Source organism: Babylonia areolata, chromosome 29 (genome assembly GCF_041734735.1).
Source record: "Babylonia areolata isolate BAREFJ2019XMU chromosome 29, ASM4173473v1, whole genome shotgun sequence".
In the NCBI taxonomy this organism is placed as follows: domain Eukaryota; kingdom Metazoa; phylum Mollusca; class Gastropoda; order Neogastropoda; family Buccinidae; genus Babylonia; species Babylonia areolata.
The window spans coordinates 37,162,623-37,176,570 of record NC_134904.1 but is presented as its reverse complement, the minus strand read 5'-3'; the positions used below and the strand labels follow the sequence as shown (position 1 = coordinate 37,176,570).

The 13,948-nt window shown below is 44.2% G+C and overlaps 1 protein-coding gene across 5 annotated transcripts in view; it reads right to left on the bottom strand.

Annotated features, from left to right (window-relative positions):
• Window positions 1–13,948, bottom strand: part of LOC143274988 (major vault protein-like) — a 34,526-nt gene that overhangs the window by 1,407 nt on the left and 19,171 nt on the right. For 4 of the 5 annotated variants that reach the window (XM_076579027.1, XM_076579026.1, XM_076579028.1 and 1 more), the window contains exons 8-15: window positions 13,520–13,717; window positions 10,275–10,424; window positions 8,533–8,774; window positions 7,120–7,317; window positions 5,207–5,348; window positions 2,962–3,173; window positions 1,578–1,821; window positions 566–754 (exon numbers count right to left, since the gene is read on the bottom strand). In XM_076579027.1, coding sequence (XP_076435142.1) covers window positions 566–754; window positions 1,578–1,821; window positions 2,962–3,173; window positions 5,207–5,348; window positions 7,120–7,317; window positions 8,533–8,774; window positions 10,275–10,424; window positions 13,520–13,717 — 1,575 coding nt within the window. The remainder of the gene's footprint in view (window positions 1–565; window positions 755–1,577; window positions 1,822–2,961; window positions 3,174–5,206; window positions 5,349–7,119; window positions 7,318–8,532; window positions 8,775–10,274; window positions 10,425–13,519; window positions 13,718–13,948) is intronic. The other variant, XM_076579030.1, reaches the window with a different exon arrangement.

Sequence of the window (13,948 nt, the reverse complement as noted above, 5' to 3'; positions counted from 1 at the left end):
CAGGTTGACGGGCGCAATAGCCGAGTGGTTAAAGCATTGGACTGTCAATCTGAGGGTCCTGGGTTCGAATCACGGTGACGACGTCTGGTGGGTAAAGGGTGGAGATTTTTACGATCTCCCAGGTCAACATATGTGCAGACCTGCCAGTGCCTGAACCCCCTTCATGTGTATATGCAAGCAGAAGATTAAATACGCACGTTAAAGATCCTGTTATCCATGTCATCGTTCGGTGGGTTATGGAAACAAGAACATACCCAGCATGCACACCCCTGAAAACGGAGTATGGCTGCCTACATGGTGGGGTAAAAAACGGTCATTCACATAAAAGCCCACTCCTGTGCATACGAGTGAACGCAGAAGACGACGACTTGGTATAGGCTTACAGTTGGGTGAACAGCAAAGTGAGAACTCTATGATCAATGGTTTCTCCACTGTAACGGGAAGTCATTTATGGCTTAAGCGGATGATGTTTTTCATCATTTCTCTCTCACAGCAGTTCAGGAAGAACAACATTCACTGCCATAAAGACAGAAAAACAAACAAAAAAACAAACAAAGCCACATACCTGCATCTCAGGCCCAGCATTGGCAATGGTTGCCAAGGTGTTGGTGCCGATGGCATCCACCATGTTCTTAAACTTGGACGTCTCGATGCCGGCCAGCTCTTTGGCCTTGGTCAGCTCAAGGTCGTTCTGCTCCGAGACGTACTTGAGCTCTGCCTCGCGAGCGCTTGTCAAGCGGTCCAGTTCAGACTCCTGCGAGGGCACAAGGGGTGTGAGTGAGTGTGAATGGTTTACCAATATGGCCAAAGGCCCGTTTCAATGGATTTACCAAAGACACAAAAACATTCATTGGTGGGCATGAAGAGCAAGGCAGAGATTCAGAAGTCCAAAGGTGTTTTTTTTTTTTTTAATGAGATTTCTTTTTTTTATGCTTTATTTATTTTTCATTTTGTCATATGATTCTCACTGATTTTGTGACTAATCCTTTCTATCTGAAAATCTAAGTTACCGCATAAGTATTAACGTGTACTGTGTAAACATAAGTGTGTGTGTGGTGTGTGTGTGTGTGTGTGTGTGTGTGTGTGTGTGTGTGTGTGTGCATCTCCTACTCTTAAACAAATCCTTTTCCATGACAGACACACAAAACACACGCACACACACGCACAGAATCTAAAATTACAACTGTGGATATACACTAATAACAAAACTAGCAAACACAACACACACACATATGTTATATACATATATGCACAGCAACACTAGCCCCCCCCCAACAATAACCCACAACATATATACCAATGACACAAACTCCACACCCAACACACACACACTACACACCAACAAACACCCACGACACACACCAACAACACATACCACCCACAACTACAAACACAACACACACAAAACCCCTCACCACCTCAATCTCCATGGCAACACACACCAACACAACACATACAACCCACACCCAACAAACACACACAACACACCCAACAAACACACACTACACACCAACACCCACCCACGACACACACCACCCACAACTACAAACACAACACACACACACAAAACCCCTCACCGCCTCGATCTTCATGGCCTGGGCCTTCAACTTGGCCTGCTCCACGGCCGCTTCGCCCTCGATGCGGGCAGCCTCCGCTCGGCTCTGGGCCTCCGCCTTGGCCTGGCCAGTGCTCTCCACGGCCGCACTCTGAGCCTGCAGCTCCAGGAGATTTCTACGGGACTTCTCCGCCTCGGCCTCGTCCACGATCTTCTGACGCTCCAGGCGACCTTTGGCTTCCTGCTCCAGACGCTCGGCTTCATGTCTGTGAGAAACAAAAAAAATGTCATCTTTATTTTAACGAAAATTTTTTTTTCTTTTTTAATTATCACTAACACCCATGAAAACGGAGTATGGCTGCCTACACGGCGGAATAATAACGATCATACACGTAAAAGCCCACTTGTGTACAGAGTTGAGGCCCACGAAGGAAGACGAAGAATCATGCAATATTTTGGGTTCAGTTACTGTTCATGGCAATTACCGTAAAGTTCGGTCTATAAGCCGCGACTTTTTACTCCAGCTTCAACTTCTGCGGCTTATACAATGATGCGGCTTATTTGAGGATTTTAACGATCCCGGGAGTGTCACGTTCTCGTCTATTCTAAGCTGCCCTTTAACTCACCAAAATCATGATTTCTGTCCATGAATTTTTGGATGAGCTTCAAGATACTGTGCTAACTGTTAACGTTTTATAAATCAAATCCGCACACATTAAAGCCTTCAGATCAGCACTCAGTTCTACTCTGCTCAAGCGTACACCCTCATCATGCCGAAAACGTGACGTTAAGCCTATGATGCAGCCTTCAAATTGAAGGCGATCGACCTAGCAGACGACAGTGCAAGCGACGAACCAGCAGCGACCTCCACCTTCATGTTCATGAAGTGAAAGCGAGGCTGAAGTCAGTGACAAGATGGCGGAGGAAGCTGTGCTGGTTCTCTTCAACTCGGACACTGAAGACGAAGATGTCAGTGGATTCAGTGAGCAGGATGACATTGAATAAATGTGACTATCCCTAAATTATGGATCTTATTTTTGTTGTGCTTATTTATTATTTTTTTGTGGCACTAGCAGTGTTTTCGCTTGCTTTCCTTGTGTTTATTTCATAACCTACAGTATTGACAGCTTTTCTGTAGTAACAGTATGTGTTCCGGTACCGAAAATAAGTGCGGCTTATAAGCCAGTGCAGCCAGTTCCTAAGAAAGGAAGAGAGAGAGAGAAAGACAGACAGACAGACAGACAGAGAGAGAGAACAGAATGTGGAAAAGATAGAGTACAAAATCTAAAATGGAGAGGGTGAGTGTCAGTGATTGGAGAAAGAAAAAACATAATACTGGAAGGGTGTGCGTGAGTAAAACTTGTCCATGACACACATGCACACACAGTCACAAGCTGAAACCCCACCTGGCGGCGGCCTCCTGAGAGTTGGTGGTGATCTCGATGGCCAGCTGCACCGACTTCTGCAGGGCGTCGCGAGTGCGCTGGTCGACTGGCTCCACGGACTGGATGTCGATGCTGGTGATCACCAGGTTGTTCTGGGCGAAGCGGAACCCGTCCCGCACCTTGTTGTTGGCGTCCACCCCAAACACTGAGCTGCGGATAATTTTGGCTGAGTTCTGCACACAGGAAAAAAAGAGAGAAAAAATGGTAAAAATTGATGTGATACAAACTGTTGGTTTCACAGAGATGCCAACCCCTGTTAGTTTGTAGGAACAATCAGGAAACTTTGTATTTGTATTTCTTTTTATCACAACAGATTTCTCTGTGTGAAATTCGGGCTGCTCTCCCCAGGGAGAGCGCGTCGCTACACTACAGCGCCACCCTTTTTTTTTTTTTTTTTTTTTCCTGCATGCAGTTTTATTTGTTTTTCCTATCGATGTGGATTTTTCTACAGAATTTTGCCAGGAACAACCCTTTTGTTGCCGTGGGTTCTTTTACGTGCGCTAAGTGCATGCTGCACACGGGACCTCGGTTTATCGTCTCATCCGAATGACTAGCGTCCAGACCACCACTCAAGGTCTAGTGGAGGGGGAGAAAATATCGGCGGCTGAACCGTGATTCGAACCAGCGCGCTCAGATTCTCTCGCTTCCTAGGCGGACGCGTTACCTCTAGGCCATCACTCCACTTGGAATGAACATTTTGAATTTGATAGGAGCACTCAGACTCCGAGCCACATCAGCAAACGTGCATGTTATCTACGAGGCATACAAACTTAGGCTTACCTGCAGCCACTACAATTAAGCTGACTGGTCCACTCATTGCTGTTTCAATATAAACACGCACACGATTCGCTGAACACCATCACGCGAGACCAAGAATAGTAGTGACTGCCGTGGCCTAATGATTGATAGGTCTAGAGCATCTGGTAATATTACGACATAATGCATGTGACTATACTATACAGTCAAAAATGAACTCATCAGAACAATTTTGACGTTGGCATAACGTTGGAACAAACTGTGATCGAGCGTAACAAAATAGGGCAAAATTATAACAGTTGGCATCTCTGGTTTCATATGGTTAAAAAGGTATAAAGTCCTACAGCCTCTCTGTATGTCTACTTTTACATCCTTCAGACAAACCCAGAATTGCAAGAGACAAAAGGAAATTTTCTATCTAAAATTACGTTTAAACACTCTGGCAGGGGTCTGACATTCCTGTCCTGTGCAAACTACTATCCGCCTATGCGGAGAAAACGAAACTACGGCCGATAACCTCCCGGAAGTAGGTAACCTCCCCTTTGTCCCGCTGGCTAGTGCCCTCTTTTTCCGGCAGCCATCATGACTCCTGTTCCTGTGCTCTTCATACGGCTAAGTTTTTTCATATTTTCTGCCTGTCTGTCGATTCTCTGGTGTTCTTGTTTGTTGTCAAATTATGTCTCCAACCAGGTCACATAATTATGTAGCTCGATTGGGGAATCGTGCTAAAATTAAGGCGTGATCGCAATCGATTCGCTGACACTCTGGGCCCTCTACTCCTGGCCCTCTCAACAACGCCAACCCGCCGCCTCCTCCACTTCCTCCGCTCCCTCTGGTCGACTCCAGACCTCCACCACCTCCTCTGGTGACTTCTAGAGGTTTGTTGCCACACACTCAGGTCAGTGTTGCCTTTAATGTCATTTTATAAAATAAAATCCATACAAAATAAAACTGGTAAAGCAAGTCCCCAAACTGCACAAAATCCCTGAACTACACCAGACAAAAGTGTCATGGTGTGAGCCGACGAATATGAGGATGTGTATTCGAGCCCCATTAAAGGTGGCTGTTTTTCTGCCCATGGCCGGCTCCTCAAGTTGAGGGTGTTATGAGCTGAAATGGGAAGACTGGGACCACAGAACTGATTGAGAGACATCCACTTCAAGGATTCACCTTTGGGTATGTTGCTAAAATATCCTGACCAACACAGCAGGTGTATGTACGTATCTCTCAGCCTGGCTGACGTCAGGCAAGATGTAACAAACCTAAAAAAATGAACCCCCCATAGCAGTATTGTAATCACACCCATCATTCTTATTCGTTATCATCGGAATAAAGAAAACAAAATGTCACAAATTCTGGGGCGTGTGCACTCACTCACTCACACACATACACACACACTAACACACACACACACACACACACACACACACACAAAGAAGCAGCCTCCCACCTTGTGGAAATCGTCAAACTGTACTTGGGCGACGGCCCCACGCACGCGGGAGGCAATGGCCTTGCAGGCGTCACCAGTGAAGTCAGGAACAGAGAACAGCTTGGCCTTGGCTGCATCACCCTTGTCGCCAATCTCAAAATGCCTGCAACACACAACACACACACACATCACATGCTTTTAGTGCCGGTCTGAAGGAGGAAGCAATGCAGTGTGAAGTCTGTCTGTATAGGTTCTTTCATTCTGGATGTCTGTAGAAGAAATTTGACGACTCAAAAAGGATTCAAGATTCAAAAATACTTTATTAATCCGCATTGTGCAATCACGAGCTTGTTGTAAACCCATACATAAAATGATCATGTGGCACTATAAAAAAAAGATTAATAAAACTAGTCAAATAAGAATCCACAGTAATTGTCAACAGACCTAACACACACACACACACACACAACACACACTGAATTCACAGCTACATAAATGTTGCCACGCCAATTTATGACAGTCTATTACTACAATACCATGGTCAGTCGCCTGTGGCAACACAACTTTCACGGTAACACTACTTTCACGGCAACACAACGTTCACGGCAACAACAAAAGGAAATATTACCAGCCGCCGTGGCGAAGTGGTTAGCGTCGCGGACTGACGGCTGGGAGGACGCGGGTTCGAATCCCAGCGGAGGTGGGTTTTTCGGCCCGTGGCCGGCTCCTACCCAGAGTTGAGTGTGCTGTGGGCTTAAATGGGAAGACTGGGACCACACAGTCGAGTGTCATCCACTTCAAGGATGCGTCTTTGGGTGTGTTGCTCTAATTACCTGACCAACACTGCAAGTGCCTGTATCTCTCGGGCCTGGTTAACGCCGGGATATCATTATGACAGGAAGCGTAGAGTACAGCCTTGTCACGCAGTCCCAAACCAAAATGGACCTCCATAGCAACATCGTCATCATCATCGTCATCCTCCTCCTCCTTCATCGTCATCAATATAAACAAAATAGTCTCAAAGTCTGTGGCCTTTCATGCCCTGCTCTCATGGTGACCTCAGTTTCGATGCCCCTCCACTTCCGTGCTTGGGGTGAGTCCTGTCAATGTCGTCAGTGTCGGCAGATTCATGGGGGGCTGTTGTTTGAGGGACGTGGTGGCGGTCTTCACTCTGGGAGGGACGCTCACTCAGTCTGGCTCCGCGACTAAGCCATTATTGTCGTTAGTAGGGGGCTTAGTAGGTGGTGTCCTAAGTACGTTAAAACAGAAAAGGCACCACTGAACACCACCGAAGTGACTCAGCAGCAGTGCAGGGTCTCTTCTGGTGTGTGGCCTCCTCGCGACCTAACATCGATGGTTCCCTGTGGACTGCCGACGCTGGAACTGCGAAGGACGAACCCGGGTGTGGCCGTGTATGGGGGAATCTAAATGAGCGGCGTGGGAGTAATGCCACTGAAACGGTGCAGATAATGGGGCAAAAAAAAAAAAAAAAAAAAAAAAAAAAAAAAAAAAAGGAAATATTCTTCCTAAAATTACGTTTAAGTAACATACTTACCGTGACCCACTAGTGCAGACTCTGGCAGGGGTCTGATTCCTGTCCTGTGCAAACTACTACCCGCCTATGCGGAGAAAACGAAAGTAGCTACGGCCAATTACCTCCCAAAGTAGGTTACCTCCCTTGTGCATCCCTGACTAGCGCCCTCTTTTTTCCGGCAGCCATCTGGACTCCTGATCCTGTGCTCTTCATACAGCTAAGTTTTTTTTATATTACTGTCTGTCTATCGATTCTTTGACACTCATGTTTTGTATCTGACGAAGACTTTCGCCTGTGGCAAAGCAACTTTCACGCTAACACTACTTTCATGGCTACATAACATTCATGGCAACAACAACAACAACAAAAACTGTTCCAACTCTTTAAAATCCGGACTCACCAGTTGTATGACAGCTGCAGAGAGAGGCGGGCGTGGTCGGCGGTTTCCACGGTGATGATGTCGGTGGCAAAGTCGGGGCCGAGGAGCAGGCAGAGAGCCTTGATCTGGTTAGGCTTCTTGGGTTTGCCGCCGGAGAGGCTGAGCTGTGTGAACTGCTCGTCAGGGCCCAGCATCACCAGTTCCGGTCCGAACATCACCCTGCGGGAGACAGAAATTGCAAAAATAAATAAATAATTTACCGTCTTTTTGATGGAATGGTGGTGGTCTAGTGATATTTGTATTTGTATTTTTCTTTTTATCACAACAGATTTCACTGTGTGAAATTCGGGCTGCTACACTACAGCGCCACCCATTTTTTTGTACTTTTTCCTGTGTGCAGTTTTATTTGTTTTTCCTGTCAAAGTGGATTTTTCTACAGAATTTTGCCAGGAACAACCCTTTTGTTGCCATGGGTTCTTTTACGTGCGCTAAGTGCATGCTGCACACAGGACTTCGGTTTATCGTCTCATCTGAATGACTAGTGTCCAGACCACCACTCAAGGTCTAGTGGAGGGGGAGAAAATATTGGCGGCTGAGCCGTGATCTGAACCAGCACGCTCAGATTCTCTCGTTTCCTTGGCGGACGCGTTACCTCAAGGCCATCACTCCACTCCATGTATAGTTTCATCTGAGACAGAATCATCACTTCTCCACATCACACACACACACACACACACAAAATTCCACACACACACACATACACACACACACAAATATTCACACACACAACAATCCCTCACCACCACCACCCACCCACACACACATAACATCCACACACACACATGTACAACACATGCACACACTCACTCCCTAAAACACACACACATACTCTCTAACACATAAACACCCACACACACACATTCACACATGAACACCAATCCACGCACGCCAACCCCTGCACACACACACACACAAAAATCAACACCAACTCCCGACCCATCATCCCCCCACATGACGGGCGCCATAGCCAAATGGTTAAAGCGTTGGACTGTCAATCTGAGGGTCCCGGGTTCGAACCACGGTGACGGCGCCTGGTGGGTAAAGGGTGGAGATTTTTATGATCTCCCAGGTCAACATATGTGCAGACCTGCGAGTGCCTGAACCCCCTTCGTGTGTACACGCAAGCAGAAGATCAAATACGCACATTAAAGATCCTGTAATCCATGTCAGCGTTCGGTGGGTTATGGAAACAAGAACATACCCAGTATGCACACCCCCGAAAGCAGAGTATGGCTGCCTACATGGCGGGGTAAAAACAGTCATACACGTAAAAAGCCCACTCGCATATATACGAGTGAACGTGGGAGTTGAAGCCCACGAACGCAGAAGAAGAAGAAGAAGATCCCCCCCACCAACCCACCCCCACACACACACCTGGCCTTCTTCTCCTTGTAATCATAGATCTGCACAGCGGCGTTGTGGGGCACACGGTAGGTGATGACCCGAGTCTTGTCCCGGGGTTTCCTGGGGGCCTCGTCCGCCTTGCTGCGGTCACTGCGGAAGCTGAGGGGGTCCTTGGACTCCGACAGCAGCTGTTCCACCACGGGGGGCAGGTTCTTCTCCCACAGCTCCTCATCCTGGTTCAGCATGTAGGTGTTTCCTGTGACTGCCCGCACCTGTGGAGGAGGGATAGGGAAGGGAAAGACCATTAACATTCATCGAAGGGATTCAGAATGGTTTATTCGCAATTCATCAAAGCGAATATGTGAACTGCTTTTATTTGAGAACATATGTTTATTGCTCTTGTTTAATCAAGTAATCCGCGTGTGTGGGGTGGGGGTGGGGGTGCGGGTGTGTGCTGATTATCTGGTTGTGGTTTTCCGCAATTCATCTTTATTCTTATCTTATCTGTCTATTATAATCAATGTGCAGTATAGTAGGCTATGTTTATAATTATATTCAAATAATGTTTCTTAATTCTTTCTGTTTTTACATTAAGAATACTAGTTATTGCCTGCAGTGTGTGGATGTATGTATGAAACGATGTATGTGATATTTTTTACATTTGTATCTTCGTAATATTTGTAAAAGCTGTTGTTGACTTTTACAGTTATGGTCCCCATGTTGTTTACTTGTCTATGTTGTGATAATGCTCCTGGCCAAATTTCTCCAGTTGGAGATAATAAAGTTATTCTTATCTTATCTTATTCAGGCCTCAGCCATGAGTGAAGGAGTATACACATATAAATGTAATACGCCTCTCCCATAGTTCTTTGTCCTGGTTCAGCATGTAGGTGTTTCCTGTGACAGCCCGCACCTGCGTAGGGGAAAGGGAGGGAAAAGACACACGCTCATCGATAACACTGTATTGTACTGTATTGCTTTGTATTGTGTTGTGTTGTATTGCACTGCACTGTATTGCATTGCACTGTACTGCTCTTATGTCACAACAGATTTCTCTGTGCGAAATTTGGGATGCTCTCCCAAGGGAGAGCACATCGCTACACTGAGAGCACCATCCTTTTTTTCTTTTCTGCCTGCAATTTTTGTTTGTTCGTTTCTTTGTTTTCCTATCAAAAATGGATTTTTCAACAAAATTTTGCCAGGGACAACCCTTTCAATTGACATGCCATTTCTTAGCAGAATACTGCTGCTCATGTATATGTAACTTACTTACCCAGCAGAGGGTCTTAGTTGAACTAAAAAGTATAAAATGATATACATTACTTAGTAGTCAGTATGTTAGACATAAAGTATAAAATGAAATTTCATTACTTAGTAGTCAGACAGAATTTTGTAATAAAAGCAGAAATCAGACTTTGGAAACTTTTTTGGATTCTTTATAAATTTTTGTGCCCTTCTCTCAAGCGCAGTGTCATTATAAATAGAACGTGTAAAAAGAACTCATCTTTCTTTAAGCCAAATTTGGAGTTAACAGACAACTGTATCCAGAGAAAATGAATTTGCTAAACTTTACAACACATGCACATAAACACACAGACATACATACACACACGCACAAACACACACACGGACACACAGACAACTAAAACACTGGTTTATCATTACATACGACCCACAAAGCGCATGTGTGTAAACATACACACAATCCAAAACGCAGGAGAACAACAACAACAATGACGACGACGACAACGACAAACGCGCAGGTAACGCACCTTGCCAGTCTTGATGTCACGCACGTAGATTCCCTCGTTCTCGTCCAATGGGATGGCCTGTCTCTTCATCAGCACCTCCACCTCCACCGGTGGCACGTACTCCACAGGGCCTCGGATCATCCAGCGGTCGCCGGGCTTGCGCTCCACCGCCTGTGTTGGGTCCCGAACCACCTTGGTTAAATGCTGAACACCACCTTGTGTTACCTGGCATTGCACTGTATTGCACTGCACTGTATTGTATTGTATCGTACTGTACTGCACTGTATTGTATTGTATTGTATTGTATCGTACTGTACTGTACTGTACTGTACTGTATTGTATTGTATCGTACTGTACTGCACTGTATTGTGGTGTAGTGTATTGCACTGTATCGTACTGTACTGTATTGCATTGCACTGTATTGTATTGCACTGTATCGTACTGTACTGTATTGCATTGCACTGTATTGTATTGCACTGTACTGTACTGTATTGTAGTGTAGTGTATTGCACTGTATTGTATAGTATATTGTATTGTATCGTATTGTACTGTATTGTACTGTATTGCATTGCACTGTACTGTATTGCACTGTATTGTACTGTATTGTACTGTACTGTACTGTATTGCACTGTATTGTACTGTATTGTACTGTACTGTACTGTATTGCACTGTATTGTACTGTACTGTATTGTACTGTACTGTATTGTACTGTATTGTACTGTACTGTATTGTACTGTACTGTATTGTACTGTATTGCACTGTATTGTACTGTACTGTATTGTACTGTACTGTATTGTACTGTATTGTACTGTACTGTATTGCACTGTATCGTACTGTACTGTATTGTACTGTACTGTATTGCGCTGTATTGTACTGTACTGTATTGCGCTGTATTGTACTGTATTGTACTGTATTGTACTGTACTGTATTGCGCTGTATTGTACTGTACTGTATTGCGCTGTATTGTACTGTACTGTATTGTACTGTACTGTATTGCACTGTATTGTACTGTACTGTATTGTACTGTACTGTATTGTACTGTATTGTTCTGTATTGTACTGTACTGTATTGTACTGTACTGTATTGTACTGTACTGTATTGCACTGTATTGTACTGTACTGTATTGCACTGTATTGTACTGTACTGTATTGCACTGTATTGTACTGTACTGTATTGCACTGTATTGTACTGTATTGTACTGTACTGTATTGTACTGTACTGTATTGTACTGTACTGTATTGCACTGTATTGTACTGTACTGTATTGCACTGTATTGTACTGTACTGTATTGCACTGTATTGCACTGTATCGTACTGTACTGTATCGTACTGTACTGTATTGTACTGTACTGTATTGCACTGTATTGTACTGTACTGTATTGCACTGTATCGTACTGTACTGTATTGCACTGTATTGTACTGTATTGTACTGTACTGTATTGTACTGTACTGTATTGTACTGTATTGTATTGCACTGTATTGTACTGTATTGTATTGCACTGTATTGTACTGTACTGTATTGCACTGTATTGTACTGTATTGTACTGTACTGTATTGTACTGTACTGTATTGCACTGTATCGTACTGTACTGCACTGTACTGTATTGTACTGTATTGTACTGTACTGTATTGCACTGTATTGTATTGCACTGTATTGTACTGTACTGTATTGTACTGTACTGTATTGTACTGTATTGTACTGTACTGTATTGTACTGTACTGTATTGCACTGTACTGTACTGTACTGTATTGTACTGTACTGTATTGTACTGTACTGTATTGTACTGTACTGTATTGCACTGTATCGTACTGTACTGCACTGTACTGTATTGTACTGTACTGTATTGTACTGTATTGTACTGTATTGCACTGTATTGCACTGTATTGCACTGTACTGTATTGTACTGTACTGTACTGTATTGCACTGTACTGTATTGCACTGTATTGTACTGTACTGTATTGTACTGTACTGTATTGTACTGTACTGTATTGTACTGTATTGCACTGTACTGTATTGTACTGTACTGTATTGTATTGCACTGTATTGCACTGTACTGTACTGTACTGTATTGTACTGCACTGTATTGTACTGTACTGTATTGCACTGTATTGTATTGTACTGTATTGCACTGTACTGTATTGTACTGTACTGTACTGTACTGTACTGTATTGCACTGTATTGTACTGTACTGTATTGCACTGTATTGTACTGTACTGTATTGCACTGTATTGTACTGTACTGTATTGTACTGTACTGTATTGCACTGTACTGTATTGCACTGTATTGTACTGTATTGTATTGCAGTGTATTGCACTGTACTGTATTGCATTGCACTGTATTGCACTGTACTGTATTGCAGTGTATTGCACTGTACTGTACTGTATTGCATTGCAGTGTATTGCATTGTACTGTACTGAACTGTATTGCACTGGACTGTATTGTATTGTACTGCATTGCATTGCACTGTATTGTATTGTATTGTATTGCATTGCATTGTATTACTCTTTGGTCACAACAGATTGTGTGAAATTCAGGGCTCCTCAACCCAGGGATAGCGTATCACTACAGTGAAAGCACCATCTTTTTTCCTCTTTTTTTAATTTTTTAATAAATCTGTAGGCAAGCGTATTTGTTTTTCTATCAAAACATTCAAAGTGTTTTTTCTGCAGTATTTTGCCACAGACAATGCTTTTTTTTTTTCGTGGTGGGTTGTTTTATGTGCGCTAAGTGCATGCTGCACACAGGACCTCGGTTTATCATCATCTCACCTGAATAACTGGCATCCAGACCACCTCTCAATGTCTACTGGAGGGGAGAAGACAGGGGAAGAGTGTGGAATTTGAACAAGCGCTCTCAGGTTCTCTCACTTTCTTAGGCAAACACAGTACCACTACGCCAACACTCCTATGACCTAGACAGTGGATTTGACAAGATGCATGGAGGGGGAGAGATGTGAGGGGAGTATGGGTGTGGGGGGAAAACAGGGAGATGTGTGCATGCGTGCGTGTGTGTGTGCGCGTGCATGTATGTGTGCATGTGTATGATAGAGAATGACTTTATAAATACGTGTCTGTGCATGTGCAAGACCATGCGTGTATATGCATGCATGTGAGACAGAAAATGATAGCACACGTGTGAGTGAGAATGTGTGTGCATGTGTGTGTGTGTCTGTGATCAAAATTGTGTTTAAAACACAAGTCATTGTGTGTGCATAAGTCTTTGTGTTTTTGGGGGAAGGAAGCCTGTTTGTTTTGTTTTTTTCTCACCATGGATACAACAGGGGGGTCCTTTGAAGAAACTCCTGCACCTGTTTCTTCCGAACGTCGTCGGAGTCCGCTACTCACCCCATCTTTAAACTCCTCGGTGGCTTTCAGGATCAACCCCTCATCCTCTCCCAGGATGAACACATTCTGAATCCCCTTCTCCAGTCTCTCCCCGGGCAACAGGAAGAACGACCTCTCTCCCTGGAAAGGCACCAAATACATCAATCAATCAACCATTAGTGATACATATTTTTTGCCTATCTTGACTTCTCTCCCTGGACAGGCACCAAAAACATCAATCAACCAACCATGACCGATACATATTTTGTGCCTATCTTGACTTCTCTCCCTGGACAGGCACCAAAAACATCAATCAATCAACCATGATCGATACTTATTTTGTGCCTATCTTGACTTCTCTCCCTGGACAGG